Raw genomic sequence first — 19,631 nt, 5'->3', positions numbered from 1 at the left:
AAATCTGAGGGAACTATGTGTTCCTTCCTCACTTCCTGTCTGCAGGGCGACTGTTTACTGTCTGCTCTGTGAAACTCAACAGCTTTGTTTCCCAAAGTCTCTCTGCTCCGTGACGATCTGCTGGTTGTGAAATAATTGCATTGTTATCTTGCAGAACCAACTGAGTGTTGATCCCATGCTGCAGGTTCTTGGTTGGTGAGGACATTGTTAGTGATCCTCTTTGCTTCATCTAATAAATGGAGTTGTTTCACATTGTGGGGGTTTGATTGGAAAATGCTACTTTATTCTTTATTATTTTATCCTTTTTCTGCATTTATGCTTCAATATCTTATGTTGATCAATCTTTTTTTATTTTATTTTGCTCTCAAACGGAGCAACTGTGATACAAGGCAAGGCAAGGCAAGTTTATTTATATAGCACTTTTCAACACAAGGCAATTCAAAGTGCTTTACAAAAAATGAAAGAGATTAAGAAAATGGCATTTAAAATCAGTCATTAAAAAGAAAAGCTAATAAAATAAACATTAAAAATAAAATAAACATTACAAATAAAATAAACATTAAAAATAAAACCACAACCATAAACTATATATAAACCCAATATCCCTGTGATAAAACCAATGTTCTGATTCTGAAATAAATGACTGTCTTTTGTTATAATGTACAACTATATGAACTGAACACATGTACTATATGTATGTTAATATTATTATCATTATTATTATTACTACTATTTTTGGTTTTAATCTGTATTTTAATTATCATATCCTACCACAAATAAATCATTTTTTAAAAATGTGTTGATGTGTATTATCATTATTATTATTATTATTATTATTAGTATTGTTATTACTATTACATGTCATATTTATTCATGATAATAATAATAATAATAATGTATTACTATTGGTATTGGTATTATTATGATAATTATTATTATTATTTATTGTCATGTCTAGCACACCACATGTATATATATTGAAACATCCATAACAATCATCTGGTTGTAACTTATATCAATATTCCAATTACTTGACTATGCACAATTTATTCTATTTTATTTTATTTACTTGCACTATTATCAGTTTTATTGTGTTGCACTGTTGGAGGAGCCTGGGACCTCAGATGTTCATTGTCATATCTACACTGTAGCTATGCACACATGACAATAAAAGCCTTGAAACTTGAATATATATTGATAACCCCCTCCCCGGTTTGTTGCCTCTCCGCGGCTCAGACACTCCGGATCCAGCCCGCTCGGCTCCCGGAGCTCCGGCACTCCGCTCCGGGTCTTCCTTCCCGCCATGTGCGGCCCAGCTGAGGTGACTGGCAGGACTTGTTTACTGGCGGAGAAAAGAGACGGAAAGAGGGGGAACCTGAGGGAGAGACACCGCTACACGGACCTGGAATACAAGTTGTTTACACTAAAGTCCTTTTTATGTGTGTTTACCTCATCGTTTTTCGGGAATACTGACTTTGTACGCGCGTGTGTGTGTTTTAAAAAATTTTTATTTAATATTTTAACACCGAGCTTGTTTTCCCCCCACGTTAATCTGGGAAAAAGAATCGGGGCGGCGTGGTGGGAGAGTTTCTTCACTTTATTTTGAACGCGTTTTTTCCTCCTTGTTCACGGTGCATGGGGGAAAGGAGAGAGGAAACCACCCCTACATTCTTTGTTTTCCTTCTCCCGTTTGGTCGTTTCATGGCTGTCGGGTGGTGGTGGTGGTCAGCGAGGGTGAAGGAGTTCAGAGGAAGGTCGTAGTGGGGAAAAGCTGCACGTTTTTCCTGCACGTCGCTCCTCTTCCTGGGATGTGTTTCCATCTGAGATACCAGCAACCAGGGGGGATATAAAGACCTGTGGACTTCCAAACTCCTGATATTTGCTTTGCATTTTGCTTCTGGGTGATATCCAGCTGCAGGAACTCAAGAGGACGTTTTAAAACACAGTGCAGAGGGAAAATACTTGTTTTTGAAGTCCCTCATTGGAGCAGTGCATTACAGGGGAATTAACCACAATTAACCAGATGAACGTGGACTGTCGCCTCCACTTAAGGAAAATGAACATCTTTACTCACACATGTGTTGCCAGAAGCCAAGATCACGTTATTTAGTGGTCTGTATTTGCTCCAGGGCTCGCAAACATCACCAACTTGCTGGCTGGGAAGATACTAGATGTATTTCTCCCCCCGGCTCAAGGGGGGGCAACGTTGAGGACCTTAATTTTTAATCATTTTATTCAATACTTTTGATATTCCAACACCTTTTATTTTTGGGGTGAAATTAACATTTCTCCCTCAAGATTTTTTTGTTTTGAGAAGCTTCCAGAGGAAAGCACAGCTTGTCAACATGAGCCAGTGGACGCTCAAGCTGAGAGCACAAATTGTGTTTTTTATCATCGGCACCTGCATTATATGCCAGTGTGGACTAATCAGTGGAGAAAGTGAGTACTTATTTTTGAATATTTTCCTGGCAATGTTGCTGTTTGTTTGTCATGGCGCATATTTGACTATTTCCTTGTTTATTTGACTTAATATTGTCTTTAGGCAACCATTTTAGTTATTTGTTTACCTTAAGGAAATACCATAATACAGATATAAAACGCGTAAAATCTAGATGTTAGATGTGTTAGATAGGGTGATAAACTTACATAAAGTCGAATAAAGACACCATAAACAAACCCAATAACCCTTTACATAGACTTAAAATTATAATAATATTATTGTTGGAATATTGTAAACCATTTTAAGTTAGTTTATCTTATTATCACTTGTGTTAGATTACTCATTATGGGATAAACTAACAACAAGTCTAATACCATAAACAAACAAATAAGCCTATTTTTATACAGACTTAAACTAATACTGTTATTATTTGAATATTATAAATTAAGTTAAGTTAGTTGATCTCGTTTTCAAGTCTCTGAAATGTTATGATGCTTTCAAAAATAGAAGTATTTATTGTTATTTTTTCGTATCAATTAAAATTGTAGTCACGGGACTCTCGCCTCCATTTTTACGCATGCGTAAAAGATCCAAACAGGGTCTAATTAAGGGGCTAGTGATGGCAGTTGTTGCGTATGCGTAGTTTGGCGCTTATTACTGATATTCTTGTGTAAATGTACTGAATAATCCCCCTCCCCCCCCCCGTCCCTTAAAGCTCCATGTTTGAGCGGCCTGTGTTGTGCCGGAGCCCCAGGGCCAGATTAGTATCTGGATCTGGACTAGTGTGGTCTGCTGCAGCGAGGCTAAACTGGGAGGAGCAGGATTTGGCCCTGTGTGCGCGCTGCTAGGCCTCTCATGGCGACATACACACACCAAAAACAACACGCACACACACACACACACACACACACACACACACACACACACACACACACACACACACACACACACACACACACACGGCGCTGCTGCAGCCTGGACGTAAACAAATTAGTTTCCGACGCTAAAAAGTCTCTTTATACGAGCTCGATTATCCTCCATGGCTCTGTAGCAGATAGCATGGGCGTCTGTCCCCACCGCAGGATGCCTTTTCTGTGTGTTTTGGTATTTAAATGAATGATTTAAGGTTTTATTTTCTAATGTAAACAGTGCGACGATGCTGTGCCAGAGAGGGAGGAGCAGATAATGATCCCGCTGTAAACCACATAATGAGCTTAATAATGATACAGTGGAGTGATACTATATATATATTGTGTTTTCAATTGATGCCATTCTGTCTGGTTGCTGCTGTATTATTAAATCAGTCATATAAATGGAGGAACAATCTGATGACTATTTTTGTTGTCAATAAAAAATATGTTAATAATCTGTTTTTATTGCCATAAAAACAGTACAATCAAACGTGTAAAATCATTTGTCCAGGATCATTCATTATAGTAGGATAAATAGATTAATAAAATCCAGAATATTGGTCTTTAAATATCTTATTGGGATGCATGTGTTTAAAAAAGAAATATAGAATTGACCCAAGTTATAGAAATACACCGCCTTGATTCATACAATTATTTCCCAGCTGTAACATGTACAGAATTGTATGTACTAGGCAATTGTTGTATTATTGTAGGAGTAGAGAAATGATGAGAGAATGACCTTGTTATTAAAAGCTTAGATAATACATTTACCCATGTGGTAACTTAATACTGTTATCTTCCTTAGAATGAATGAACGTCTCGATGGAAAACACTCATTACAGATAAAGAATAGCAGTTTACAAAATACAGAGGATACATTTTTGTACCTGTTTATCAGCGGTTTAACCTTTGACCTACATTTGTACTTTTGAGATTTGAGCTCAGTGTTTTTAGATGACGTGTTGCACAAGTCCACAAAAACATTTCATGAACATAGCGCGTGTGCATGGAGTAAAAAAAGCCAATTTATAAGTAGAGAATGAATCGAAAAAACAATTCTAAAAACATGTTTCTGGTGTTTCATTAAGGACACTTTTAGGGGCTATTGGTTAAAAATGGCTGGGGGGGGGGTTAAAAGAAATGTCCTGGCTACTTTACACAGGTCATGCAGACAGAACAGAGGCCCTTAAAGGGGTCTTATGAGACAGGGTTGCTGGGACCCCTCCTTCCTCCTCCTCTTCCTCTCCATGTCATTGGCTGCTTTCTGGTTCCTGATTTTCTCTGGGAAGTGACCATATTTGGCACTCTTGAGATGTTTACGCAGAGCAACAACCAAAAATACTTAAAAATCTTCATTCTAGGACTTCCTCAGTCCTGGGAAAGAGGAAGTAGTATTGATATATAAACCTTGAAGCAGCTGTAATCTGCTAAATGCTCTCTAGAGAACGTCTTAAAGTTGAGTTTTTGTGTTGGTTGGTTTTGATTTTGGCTTTAGTTATCAGCAGTTTTCTGAAAAACAAGTTGTGCAACTGGGAGGCTTGCCCCCTTCTCGTTCCTCTCAGGCTTGTAAGCACAGCTCTGTTGGAAAAGGGTAGAGTGCATGTGTTGTTATGTATGCTTTCCACAGAGTGTATGCTGCTTACACACACCTCAAAGCCTGAAGAATCTTCCGCCCTGATAACATGATTAAATGTCCAAAAGCATGCTGGTTAATTCAGCTGATAAGTACCAGAGTGTAGGAATACTCTGTTACAGTAAAAGTCCTGCATTCAAAATGTTACTCAAGTAAACGTAGAAAAGTATTCACATCAAAATATAGTGAAAGTAGCGACAGTAAAAGTAGTCGTTGTGCATATTGGTCCATTTCAGAATAATATATATGATATGTTTTATAATGATTGATCATGAAAGTGTTCTCAAAGCTGGTGAAGGTGCAGCTAGTTTGAATGACTTTGTATTCTGCAGGGTAGCTTGAGGATTTACTCCAGGTGGAACTAAAGTCTGATTCAACACTTGATTAGATTTCACATCATTCATCCACATCTGTAAAGATACTAAAGTAGAAGTACAAAGAAGAATAACATTGAAATACTCAAGTAAAGTACATGATTAAATCTACCTACTTTACACCACTGATAGTTTCCTATCTTAACTGGTGTTGATTTGTTAAATTAGGACAACTATAGGTGTGTGTGTGTGTGTGTGTGTGTGTGTGTGTGTGTGTGTGTGTGTGTGTGTGTGTGTAGCCCGATCAGATACTTCGCTGGAGTGCACTTTCCGACAATGCTGTGCATGCTGTGGAATGTGTTTGAAGTGGCCCACCATGTAGGTGCCTGTGTGTGTCTCTGGGTGTGTGTGTATGTGTGTGTGTGTGTGCGCGCGCATCAGTATTCACCCTGTGCTGTCTGCAGGATCTCATCTCTCAGCTCCTGACCTGCCCACTTCCGGGCAACGCATGTTTTCTGTGTATCCCTGTGTGTGTGTGTGTGTGTGTGTGTGTGTGTGTGTGTGTCTGCATGTGTGTCTGCATGTGTGTCTGTGTCCGGAGGAGGTGGTCATGCATAAGAACAGTGTGTACTGGAGAAGGCTGTCTGTTAGCACTAGCCCCCGCGCCCTGAGAGGCCCCTCCTGACCCACCACCACACATTCAATTAATCAAGTGGACAAATTGTGTGTTGTTATGGTTTTAGCGTTAAACAGGAAACGGATCACTTTTCAACGTTTGCCCCTCGCGTGTTGTTTGTGGTCTGTTGCAAAAACATCCAGATCTTTTCCCTCAGAGCTACCAACAACACAGGACAAGCTGGATTTGTTTCCAAAACGTTAAAATATTTGTTAAAACTTGTCTGTTGATTTTTATTTCATTAACTACAATATTGATTTATGACTTCATATATTGTAAGCAACATGGCAGTCTGGCTAGATATGTTAGCGAAAGCTAGAAACAACTGTATGGCAAAGATCTAGAAACCCAATCTGAATGTTTGTATCACTCTCCCTCCTCACCTTCACTTTGAGTTTCCACAGCTAACACCCCCCCTCGTGCTTCCTGGGGTTTAGCTACTGTAAGATTGTTTGTTGAGTTGCCTTTTACCAAACCACCGTCTGATAGGCAGTGATGGAGTTTATCTTTCGAGCTGTTGTTGTGAAAGTGAAATTGAGACACGGTGGTAGACACAATTGCGCAGTAGAAGTGAGGCTAGTCTAAAAGTGGTGTCATTATTCCTCAGCTTGTCCTGAGTGAAGCAGTTAAACTAAACTTATCAGAACTTTCTGAAAGACAAGATATCAGAGGGTAAACTGTTAAAACCTAAAGATAATTAGGTGAATGTTTTGTAGCAATAGAGGATACAAGCAAATCCTCCTGTTTGAGAAGCTATTTGACTTTAAAGAGTCCTCTCCTGCTGATGTTCAGGTGTATATCAGTATGTAGTGTCTCTACTTTAAATAGTCCTCTCCTGCTGATGTTCAGGTGTATATCAGTATGTAGTGTCTCTACTTTAAAGAGTCCTCTCCTGCTGATGTTCAGGTGTATATCAGTATGTAGTGTCTCTACTTTAAAGAGTCCTCTCCTGCTGATGTTCAGGTGTATATCAGTATGTAGTGTCTCTACTTTAAAGAGTCCTCTCCTGCTGATGTTCAGGTGTATATCAGTATGTAGTGTCTCTACTTTAAATAGTCCTCTCCTGCTGATGTTCAGGTGTATATCAGTATGTAGTGTCTCTACTTTAAAGAGTCCTCTCCTGCTGATGTTCAGGTGTTTATCAGTATGTAGTGTCTCTACTTTAAAGAGTCCTCTCCTGCTGATGTTCAGGTGTATATCAGTATGTAGTGTCTCTACTTTAAAGAGTCCTCTCCTGCTGATGTTCAGGTGTATATCAGTATGTAGTGTCTCCACTTTAAAGAGTCCTCTCCTGCTGATGTTCAGGTGTATATCAGTATGTAGTGTCTCTACTTTAAAGAGTCCTCTCCTGCTGATGTTCAGGTGTATATCAGTATGTAGTGTCTCTACTTTAAAGAGTGCTCTCCTGCTGATGTTCAGGTGTATATCAGTATGTAGTGTCTCTACTTTAAAGAGTCCTCTCCTGCTGATGTTCAGGTGTATATCAGTATGTAGTGTCTCTACTTTAAAGAGTCCTCTCCTGCTGATGTTCAGGTGTATATCAGTATGTAGTGTCTCTACTTTAAAGAGTCCTCTCCTGCTGATGTTCAGGTGTATATCAGTATGTAGTGTCTCTACTTTAAAGAGTCCTCTCCTGCTGATGTTCAGGTGTATATCAGTATGTAGTGTCTCTACATGTCTCCATGCTTTAATGTTCAAAAAGCTCTTTATTGTTCTCATACTGCCTGTGGTGCAGCACCTCTTTTCACCCTCTGTCTGAAACCAGAAGCAGAATTAAGATACCTGTCGCTGATAAGAAGCATGAACATTTGACTCTACATTCAAATGATTATTGTTGCTCATTTTCACTCATAGTTCTCACGCCTCTCCATTAGAACAGCCTGTACTGGATGTTTAATGTGCTCCATGCAGAACTTAACAATGGTTTCAGTTTGCTTATTGTACGTTATAGTGTGTGTTCTCAGAGCTGCGGACAATGGGGTCGTGACCTCAGGACTGCAGTGAGTGTTGGACAGGAAGCCAATAAGTTCTGCTGAGGGAAATTAACGGTTGGGGTTCTCTTCCTAAGTGCTTCCTCCTCGCCGCTTATCTTTCCAAGTATCCCTTACAACCTCTCATAGCTTGCCAATGCAGTTTTTTCATTTACTTTAGACGTGTGTGTGTCAGTTTTCTTTTCAGCAGCGACACCATGAAATGATAAACATACTTTTGACCCCCAAACTTTACAGTTTTATTGTCCAACGAGCAAAAACATCCCTGTAGTTTGTTTACTTGTTTGTATTTGTGTGCTTTCCGACAGATTCACAACGTACATTTTTTTTTCATTTAAAGGTAACATGTCATGGCCATTTCCACTGATCATAATTCCATTGTTGAGGTCTACTAGAATGGGGACGGGTAATAACCGGAAAAGCATGACATGTGACCTTTAATATCCAATTAAAAAGGCTTTAATCGCTGATACTCGACTAACGTGATGTACTGTGCAGGTCCCTCGATTAACGAGGCTGTTGTTAAATTACAGGCTGTTTTTAACATTATTCAGGCTCAGCTCTCTGAGCTTAAGCTTCTTTTAAATGTGGATAAAACCATGGTAATGCTCTTTTCTAAAGCTAAAGCTAAAAATACACCGGAGACTGCTTTGGATATTGTAACTACGCAAGGAATACAACTTGAAGTGGTTGCCTGTTACAAATACCTGGGTATCTGGCTTGATGATTGTCTCACTTTTAAATGTCATGTAAATAACCTGCTTAAAAAGCTGAGGGTTAGGCTAGGTTTCTTTTACAGAAATAAGTCCTGTTTCTCGCTTGAGGCCAGGAAAAGGCTAGTCACTGTGACCTTTTTACCTGTGCTGGATTATGGTGATTTGTTATATATGAATGCACCTGCCAATTACCTGAGCAAGTTAGATGCTGCGTATCACAGTGCACTGAGATTTTTGACAATTGTAAAGCACTCACGCATCACTGTACCCTGTATACCAAGGCGGTTTTGCCATCACTTACTGTACGGAGGCTCAGTCACTGGTACTTTTTCATTTACAAAGCCATGTTGGATAAACTACCATCTTATATCTGCTCCCTGATCTCTCTGCGAATTGAAAGTACTTATTGCCTGAGATCGCATGCTGTGGTTTTATTAAATGTGCCAAGTGCTAGGACTGTCTTAGGGAAGAAAGCTTTTAGATGTGCAGCTCCACTAACTTGGAACAGTCTGCAAAAAGAATGGAAAATGACCAAGCTAGTACCACTATATGTTTTTAAAGCTCGGTTGGATGCTACAAAATCAGATGCTGTTGGTACCTGTACATGTGGTTAGATATGTCAATTGTAATCCCTGTACATGTTGCTGTATGATGTCCTTTTGTTGTTCTGTTGTTTATGTCTTCTTGTGGAACCTACTGCTGCAGGTCTCCCTTGAAAAAGAGATCATTGATCTCAATGGGATTTTACCTGGATAAATAAAGGTTTTGAATTGAATTGAATTGAACGTTAGAGGGTTTGGTTCCCGCTGCCATTTTCTAATTCACATTGAAAAGATATTTAATATAAATTAGATTTTTTTGTTGTGATTTTCATGTAAACAATGTGACCGAGTGCATTACAAAAAAGCATCAAAATAGACAAATAGAGCTTGTTTTTAAAGTGAAAAGAGTGCAATGATAGTCAGTTAATGTGAAATTAAGTACATGTTATATGTTTGTTTATAACTGGCCTGTCATTTTGTAAAAGTGACTTTTGGAAAGCAAGTTGAACAGTTTGGCTTGAAACAAATATTTGAATATAGTCTTAGAAAGTAAAAACTAAAATGATTAAGGTCAAAACAAGCTTAGAATACTTCTGCAGAAATACAGCCACCCAGGAGGTGAACGCACTTTGTTGTTCAGTGTGTCTCTAATGCATAATGTGCCTGCTGAATGGATTGAATATACTCGCTGTCAGAAGAGGTCTTCAGGTCCCTCTCAGTATCACGTGAGGCTGAAATATGTCCATTAGTCCCTCCTCTGACTCCCATTCCTCGATAGCTCGCTGAGGCTGTTTGTGTAAACCTCCTCACTGCAAAGAAATGTGGTTTATTTAAGAGGGAATGGATGGGGAACACACACACACACACACACACACACACACACACACACACACACACACACATCACTTCAGGGGACATTACATTGACTTCTATGCATTTCCTGGAGACTTAACCCTAACCCTAACCAAGTCTTCACCCTAAAATTAATGAGTCCCCTTATGGAGACCCCCATTTTGTTCCCATAAGGGAGGCGAGTTCCTACACGTGACTGTGTAAACAGATTTAGGTCCCCACAAGGATGGTAATGCTAGGCCACACACACACACACACAGATACACAAACACACACACAGCTTCGTTACGCCATGCAGCAACAATCTGATTTGCTGTTTGGATCGGCCCTATTTTAACTTCTGGTGACTTCACACACAGATATCCACGTTGAGCTGCTCCTGTAACGCAGGGATCAGCTGGGATCTGTCAGAGGCCTTTTAAAGGCAGGACCAGACACTGGAGGAGCCATGTCCAAGTACTGATGTGCAGGTTTACTCACAAAAGTACTGTAGGAAATTATTGTTTGTATATTGGCTTTCAATTTAAAGGTCCCATGTCATGGCCATTTCTACTGATCTTATTTCCATTGTTGAGGTCTACTAGAATATAATTCAAACTCACATTGGTTCTCATACAGCATCTCTGTAAAGTGTGTATTCACTCTCTGTCCTAAACGGCTTGTTGGAGCTCCTGCCACCCCCCCCCCACCCCCCCCCCCCCTCCCTGTGAGCCCAGTGTGCTCTGATTGATCGGGACGTTGCGAGGCTCGTTGCGAGGCTCGTTGCTGCGAGGAGCGGACAGGTTTCCGGGTCGGCGATACTGCGAGAACAAGCGAAACTCATCCTGAGCACACACAAACACTCACAGACGAAGTCAAAACAATAAGTGTGGCTTGATATTGAGAAAGAAAAAGGTTTATAACGCTGTGAGAATGGGTCTGCGGAGAGCGTTTCTCCGCCATCCCAACTCGTCTATTACCAGCGTTCAGGGAGCTCGATGCAAGTCAATGGGGACTCCCTGTTAGTTAGCCAAGGGACCCTGGTGTGTGAGGTAGTCCGCGGATTGGTCCATTTGGGCCAATCCGGTCATCTGTTGTTGATTTGGGTGTTCACACGTCACAGAACCAGGAACAGGGTTCGTACGGGTGCTTGAAATCCTTGAAAATTGATGGTGTTTTCAAGGTTGAGAAAGTGCTTGAATTTTGGGAATGGTGCTTGAAATTGAGATAAAGTGCTTTAAAATGTAAATGCTTTACTTTTACAATAAATTGCTGTCTGACTGAATAGTTCGTATTTTAGATTAAAAGAAAAGAGTTGCTTCGCTTCTACATAAAACAGCTCCGCTGCACCTTCCCGCGCTATGCGCGCGACCTGCAAGTGTTTGTGTTACGTGTGACCTGGGCATTCTGATGAGAGTGATAGATGACAGTGTGCCAGGAGGTTGCAGTTTCAACGAGCGTTGGCTAGCAGAAGACAAATACAAGCCATGGCTAAGACGAGGGTCAAGCCCACGAGTAGCCTCCTGCAAAGTTTGCAAAAATAACAATGCGAGAGTCTGCGCTGACGAGCCACATGAAAGGTACGCCGTAGAGCATTTTAGATTAGGCTAACGTTGCATGTTACGTTTGTTTAAGCTAACGTTAGCGAGCTGAATAGCGAACTCGATTGAGGGATAATAATAATTGCAGGGGACAATCATTTCAGAGGAGCGTACCTATGTGTGCGTTACAGTCGCCATCCTGTGGTGTTCAGAGGATGAAGCACTCACGGCATTTCGTGTTATTGTCACGAAATATAATCTATTGATTCGACACAGAGCGATTTTGAAAGCAATGTATTTCTACTGGTAGTATGTTTCGTGCCTAAACCAAATGTGACTTGCTCTCTCGAAATCAGTCACATTGACCCGAAGACACATCTTCGTTTGTATTACTGGTCTGGGGGAAGCTCGCGAGTGTGTTTGTGTATTTTTGTGTTTGTGTACCGGGGAAACACTAGGCTTGTTTGAGACACATTGCGGCTCGCCTCGAAAGTAGACGAGAGTAGCCGATCGCAGCCAGGGGAGGTGTCAAAAAGCTCGTCTTAAATCGGACAGCTTGGAGTCGGAGTCGGCTTGACTGGCTGGGTTTGCAATGGCGGAAATTGCGTTGGCGTTTTTCGTTGCAGATGAAGTGGATGCAATAGAAATCCCACAATTATTATATCACTACAAATGAATGACTCAAGTGTCAGTTCATTTTGAAACAAATCAGTACAAGGGGGGTTGAATACATGTAAAAGACAGAACCACTTATTACTTTTCAAAACTACTTCCGTCAGTGGTCTTGACAAGTTTGCATTTATAAAGAATGCACAAATGTGTATATTCGTTAATGTCAGATATGTACTAAGTAAATGCATTTGTTCCTGCTCAAGATTAGATTCAACTTTATTGTTATTGCACATATTACAGGTACTGAGACAACGAAATGCAGTTTAGCTTCTAACCAGGTGCAACAAGCAGTAAAGTGAAAAGTAATGTACACAACCTACAGAATAAAAATGAATTGAATGATGAATAAACAGTGAGGGGTATGAATACACTAGATATCAGCCTGTGAGCAGCATGAACAGTGTGTATGAATATGCTAAGATATATAAAGTATGAAAACGGTAAGCAGTATAGTATAAAATATATAGATATTAATTTCATGATGATAAACATTGTGGAACAATGATGAAAAATGGGAATGGATGTGGCGACGTAAAACTGACACAAAACAACAACAAACTTTTGCCCAGCCAATTGGAGAGTTTCATCAGCAGCACGTGGTAAAACCCACCAATGAGCGCTCAGCTCGAGATACCAGCGAGCCGTTTCCCATCAAGCATTTCGCTTCCGCAGCCCGTGGAGAGCAACTGCGCCAACTCGCCTCGCCTCGCTCTCAAGGCTGCGGGCGTCTTTGTCCCGCGAAATTTCAAAGTCTCATGTGGGCGGGCCTCCAGAGCAAGTCGGACAAAATGACTAACCATCATGCAACGCACTAGCAAGACGTTGATCGCAACTGCGCAGGTCTGCGCAAGTCTTGCTTGTCTCAAACAAGCCTACTCACAAGAAACACCGGCTGTTGTTATGCCTGCTGTGACGTTTTGTTCTCCGCTTGTAATTATGCCGAAGCTTCAAAGTTGTATTTATCATCTGAATTTGCCGAAACAAGTTTAATATTCTGAAAGCCAAGACTTTGTTTATTTGAAAACAGATGAAAACAAACTGTCTTTTATATAAAATTGAAGTATTATACAAGTAAAACTACATTTTGCTTTAATCCCATGTAATTGTAGAATGAACACAGTCTTCCTTTGCAGATGTATAAGTCAGGTGTCTTGAGTAGTCAGCATTACCTACAAATCATTGTACACATTTGTAAATATTATTTTCCACTTGTTACCATTGTGAGTCTATTTCTATGCAGCTCTGCATGATTTTGTGGCTACAATTCAGACTAATACGCTACTAGAGGTGGAATAAGTACTCGATCTTGTACTTGAGTAAAAGTACAAGTACTCAGATCTTGTAGTGAAATTATAAGTACTCAGGTCTTGTACTTGAGTAAAAGTAGAAGTACCAGAGTGTAGGAATACTCTGTCACAGTAAAAGTCCTGCATTCAAAATGTTCCTCAAGTGAAAGTAGAAAAGTATTATCATCAAAATATAGTGAAAGTAGCGACAGTAAAAATCATTGTGCAGATTGGTCCATTTCAGAATAATATATATGATATGTTTTATAATGATTGATCATGAAAGTGTTCTCAAAGCTGGTAAAGGTGCAGCTAGTTTGAATGACTTTGTATACTGCAGGGTAGCTGGTGGATTTACTCCAGGTGGAACTAAAGTCTGATTCAACACTTGATTATATTTACCATCATTCATCCACATCTGTAAAGTAACTAAAGGTATTACATACATTTAGTGGAGTAAAAGTACACCATGTACCTCTGAACTGTAGTGGAGTAGAAGTACACCATGTACCTCTGAACTGTAGTGGAGTAGAAGTACACCATGTACCTCTGAACTGTAGTGGAGTAGAAGTACACCATGTACCTCTGAACTGTAGTGGAGTAGAAGTACACCATGTACCTCTGACTTGTGTTTACTGCCAACCTAAAAGTACCTCAAAAATAGTAATCAATAATGTATTGAAAAGTTATTTGGCTGATTGTTTTATATCGGCTCAGACAGGTTATATGGGACATACAGATGGGTCACTCATTTTGAAATACTAAACTTAGTTTTCTTTTCTTTAATTTTTCATCCTCGTGTAGAAGGCTATCACGAAACACACATGTGGTTGTTTATAGCATAAAGAACATCTGATTTAATGTGAGGTAGGGAAATAATCATTTGAGTATGTGTATATAAATATGTAATTTACAACAGCTGTAAGATGCTTGAAAAGCTGGAAAATGCACCTTGAAAAGTGCTTGAATTTGACTTTGGAAAAGGTGGAAGAACCCTGCAGGAAGCAAACAATGGAAAAAGAGAAATCCCCAAGGAGGTGTTCTGGGGCAGCACAGACAGGTATTTTCTGTGTTAGAGTTTTACTCGCTACAGGGACGGGTGGCGCAGTGGTCTGTGCATCCGATCATCAGATCAAGGGGGGTGCTGGGGAACTCCAGTTCGAAACCCGCTCCTGCCGCCACTGCGTCAGGCCGTTGTGTCCTTGGGCAAGACACTTCACCCGGATTTGCTCCTGTGGGTATTATCCACAGTACATGTATGATACCAATGTGTACTTGTAAAAGCGCCTCGATGACCTCGAGGCGTGAAGATGGACGGTGTGGCGCAGTGCGCTGTGATCATCAGATCAAGGGGTGAAACCCGCGGCTGCTGCGTCTGTAAAGCCGGTGTGTCCTTGGGCAAGACACTTCACCTGAACTTGCTCCTGTGGGTATTGTCCACAATGACCATTGCATGTATAAAAAAATATGTGTAACGTGTATTTGTAAAGCGCTTTCAGCATCTGGAAAAGCGCTTTAATAAATGTAAGGAATTATTATTATTAATTATTATTAATTACAGGGTGTAACTTTGAGGGTTTGTGACTCTGCAGACCGTTTACATGCAGAAACACCTTCATAACACAAGGGGACGGGTGATAACCGGAAAAGCAAGACATGGGACCTTTAAAGCATCCTGGGGTTTTTTGATCATCCTATAATTGTTTTTTTAGGTGTAGAAGTTTCAGAAATGTTGAGGTATACATTGTCACATGATCCAGGCTTTAGCTAAACTATCCAAAAAGCAGTCTCTCTCTTTGTTGTTTATCCTCACTTTGTAAACAAGGTTTTAAAGGCATTTCTTTTGTTAATCGAAACATAAGGCCTTAATTAGTTAGACTTGAATCAATCTTTCAAAAGTCTTAAAATGCTAAGGAGTTTTCTGACTCTGCATTTGTTCAAGTCTCAAATTAATTACCTCGTGCATTAATGTCATGCAGATCTTGATAACACATTAATTTCAAACGTGCCTTACTCTGAGTTAAAGAGAAATGTCTTTGGTAGAAATCACATAAAGATGCAGGCTTTTTGAGAATAGTCTTTGTGTTGCATGTGATTCTGTGTGTGGTTACTCTTCAGAAAAGCATCCTGTAATTTGAGGGTCAAACTCGCAGCCGTTAACGTGATCTGACCTCACTGAAGAAACATCGTTTGTGTCTTATAAGGAAAGAAAGAAACGACTTCCTGTTTACAGTCTGCAGGGCGGTTTACTCTTACATTTTGAGGTCTTTGGGTTCAGTTTTCTTCCACATTTTGAACACCCCTTGAGGCATTTTAAGCATTTAGTTGAGACACAACTTGTATCTGATATCTATACACACTTTCCCATACTCTGAAGTAATCAAATATAAATATATCCATATAATAAAGCTCAAATTATAAGAGCTCAGGCTTAGATATGTCAGTGATATATACTGGATTTCTTGAATTCTCCCATAGTAACGAAACACTTTGATCACGGATTTACATACAAATTAGTCTATTTAAACTCATATATACCATTCATTTTACAAACTTCAAAATATAAATGGTTTTTGCTTTCACATTTAATATGTTTTTGATGTTAAATCCAAAAGAAAAACAATTTAAAGTGCTTAAGTTTCCGTAGTTTCCTATTGTTTGCATAATTTAGTACACATGCCACCCTGTGTGTGTGTGTGTGTGTGTGTGTGTGTGTGTGAACCTGATGGGTTACATTTATTTTTAGAACTGTCATATGACTGAGAAGTGAGCCAAGTGAGTCTGTTAGCAGTCAATTACACACACCTATAGATACATACACACACACACACACACACACACACCTAATGTTGTGAATTGTTATTTGAGCCGAGGAAAAATAGATTCAAGCTTTAAACTAAAGGCATATTGATGACATGATAAATATGACATATAGACACCAGTCATGGATATCAGCTGATGGTAAATGTCAGTTAGGTAATTTGAACATCTTGGTTTGACCCAACATTTGTGTTCATCACACATTCAGCCAATCGATGTAGCAATGCAGTGGCTTGCAGTTTTGAAGAGGAGATGTTCTGCTGATTTTCAGGTTCTCTACTGTGACATGTCTCCATGTTCAAATCAGACAGCCAGCTTCAAATACGCAATGTGAAGAATGAGTAGGGCGGCAACAATACATTTGAAAGTTAGAAAAATGAAAGAGCATTATAGAGCCCTGACTTTAGAACACATTAATGTGGTTCCTTTTTATTTAAAAACGTGTATTCATCATTCCTTTGTCAGCCCCTGTATACGAGCTGTGCTGCTTCTGCTGCATTCTGCTTCACATGTGATCCCCGAAATCACAATCAGTGGAAGTTTTTGCAGCAGGACTTCTTTCCAGTCCTTGTTTTTCTGCGCTGTGTATCTCTCTCTCCCTCTCCTCCCATATCTATCTCTCTTCCTCCTCCCTCCCACCCTTCGTTTTGCGTCTACGCTCAGGGGTAAGAGGGTTCACTCTCATCCACTGATTTGTTTTTCTTTCACACTGCAGATGCGCACAGCCTGCAGAGCTGTCTCTTTCTCTCTCACTTTCTCTCTTTCTCTCTCACTTTCTCTCTCTCTCACTCACTCACTCTCTCTCTCTCTCTCACACTCACACACACACACACACACACACACACACACACACACACACACACACACACACACACACATACACACACACACACACACACACACACACTCACACACACCTGCTAATCTTGCTCTGTATGGGGTGGGAAAGCCTCCTCCTTCAAACCTCTTAAAGGTGTGAACACCATCCGTTTGACACCCCCCCCCCCCCCACCGCTCTCTGTCTCCCCTCCCCCCCCCCCTCTTATAAGGCCAGCTGGTCCTAAGTGATGCTTAACATGTACACCTGCACGTTGTGTGTGTGTGTTTGTGGTTTTATGAGCACTCATCGGTGTGTGTGTTGGGTGCAGGGGGGGGGTGCTCTGTTGTTGTCCTGATGAACTAGCCTGAGATGGGTTACTATGGTAACGGCACTAGCTGTTCTTGCAGTACAGCGCTACCCCCCCTCTCCCCCCCCCCAACTGTCTAAATACACTTCCCTCCAGCGCTTCATTCACCTCACATTAAAATGTTCTTCTTTTTTTTAACAATATTTTTATTGATTTATCTTAATTTTAACAAACTCGTCAATGACATACCAGATACATGACAAATACATCATTGCAAAAACCAACAAACAAAACATGAATCTTATTGGAGACATTTAGCGTTGCTCTGATCAAACTATCTTTAAAAGACAAACCAAATCCAATAGGACTGCACGTAACAATTCATGTACTTATTTAATTATCTATGAAGTATTTTCCAGATTAATGGGATTATAGCGTGGAATGAAAATGGTCAAATATTTCCATCTCAGTCAATATTATAAAATGGAGAAACTTAGAGGCTAGAAAACGCCTTTTTTTATATATATAAAATGACTTTAATAAAGAATGGATTTGCAGCACATAAGCAATAGCAATAAATCAAACCTTTATCAAGCTTCTATTCTATAAAAGCTGAATAGATGTCATTGATTATGAAAAAAACCCCGCTCAGTGTCCAGACATTGATAGACGGTTGTTATTTCTAATGATTACAGGAGATTCAGGTTTAAGGTAATATGTCATGACGGGAAGTGGGTTTATCGTAGTGGCGTATCATCGTGGAGATCTTTATCGTTGCCCGTGGTGATTTTCCCTTCAGCTCGACATGTAAACAAACCTTAATCTGTCCTGATTGGTTCAACAGCTCAGCCTCAACACCTGTAATCATGTGAGAGGCTCTCAGCAATCACTGTGTGTCCTGAACGAGCTGTACAGTGTGTGGGAGGACGCGGACAGGAAGTGTGTGTTGGGAAACATTGAAGCATTGATTCTCAAAAACAGTGTATTGATTGGTGCAGGTTGCGCAGAAAGTAGTTCCATGGTGTTTGAGGTAACAGGGAGGCCTTAAGAGGCAGATGAACTGTTGCTAATGCATATACAAGACCTGTTTTACTCATATGATGGTGTTTCCTTTATACGAAGGCAGTTTTCCTGAAGCTGTATAACTTCCTAATATATCGCCTTAAAACACAACCTTCATATCCTAATACGGAAGCTGTTGACAATGTCTTGTTATTGACTGAGAAATACACCTTTTAAGTAGATAGAGTTTTGCAAATGTAGATAGATGTAGCATGAATTAATGTTAGCCTTTGTCTTTGAGTTGCCTTTTCTTTTAAAAGATGTTTGCAATCAATTGAACTGCCACTTAAAACACTTTATTGTGCTTTCATTACATTATTTGCCATTTTATGAAACCAGATTTCGGAGATACTATCCGTGCCTCACGAAACCACTGGTCAAGCAGTTAATGCAATCTTTCCATTACAGAATATTTGCTGTTTGATTTCTATCATACTTTATATTTATTATATTATTATTTATTATATAAACTGGCTTTTCGTTAAAGTGTCAAAGTGTTATCAAAGTGTTATCTATTGAACAGTGTTTTTGATCCTGGCTGTGATACGTATAATAATGAAAACGGAAATGTTACCGTGCATTTTAGAGTTGTGGAAATCAGTATCAAAGACCAGCGTCGTTCAGCGGGTTGCCAATAAGAACATTTCTCCAAACTGACCGGCAGATTGAAGTGGGTGGGTGAAACAATATCGAACCACACAATCAGCAATATTGTGGATTATTCACTTTGTAAAGACCCTTTCGGAGTTTTCTTTTGAGTAAAAGCAGTGATGACCCAACAAAGAAGACGTAAGCATCAGTTATAGTAAAACGTTAATCTTTGAAGCTTTTAAAATCAGTTTTGTTTGAAGATCATCGGATAGCTGTTAACACATGTTTTGTTGTGTGTGCATCAGGTGCCTTTTGCGGGGTATTTACTGACATTTGATGTCATAGAAGAACATGTTGAAACCCCCTTCAGCTTGTGTTTGCCACTGACCTTATTTCAGGCCCAAAAGTACTAACATTTTACTAATTTCCGGGTTGAGAACCCATTCCTGCACCACTATATTAGGCGTCTTGGTCCTGA

The 19,631-nt window shown here is 39.9% G+C and overlaps 1 protein-coding gene across 1 annotated transcript in view; it reads left to right on the top strand.

The window, feature by feature from the left end:
* The first annotated feature begins 1,317 nt into the window (after positions 1-1,317).
* The window catches only part of insrb (insulin receptor b), a 120,840-nt gene continuing 102,526 nt past the window's right edge, over positions 1,318-19,631 (top strand). Inside the window, exon 1 of the mRNA XM_034217784.1 lies at positions 1,318-2,439. Within this exon, the coding sequence (XP_034073675.1) occupies positions 2,346-2,439 (94 nt within the window). The 5' untranslated portion in view covers positions 1,318-2,345. The remainder of the gene's footprint in view (positions 2,440-19,631) is intronic.

The sequence above is a fragment of the Gymnodraco acuticeps genome, unplaced genomic scaffold, assembly GCF_902827175.1.
Source record: "Gymnodraco acuticeps unplaced genomic scaffold, fGymAcu1.1, whole genome shotgun sequence".
NCBI lineage: Eukaryota > Metazoa > Chordata > Actinopteri > Perciformes > Bathydraconidae > Gymnodraco > Gymnodraco acuticeps.
This window is presented reverse-complemented; position numbering and strand designations above follow the sequence as displayed.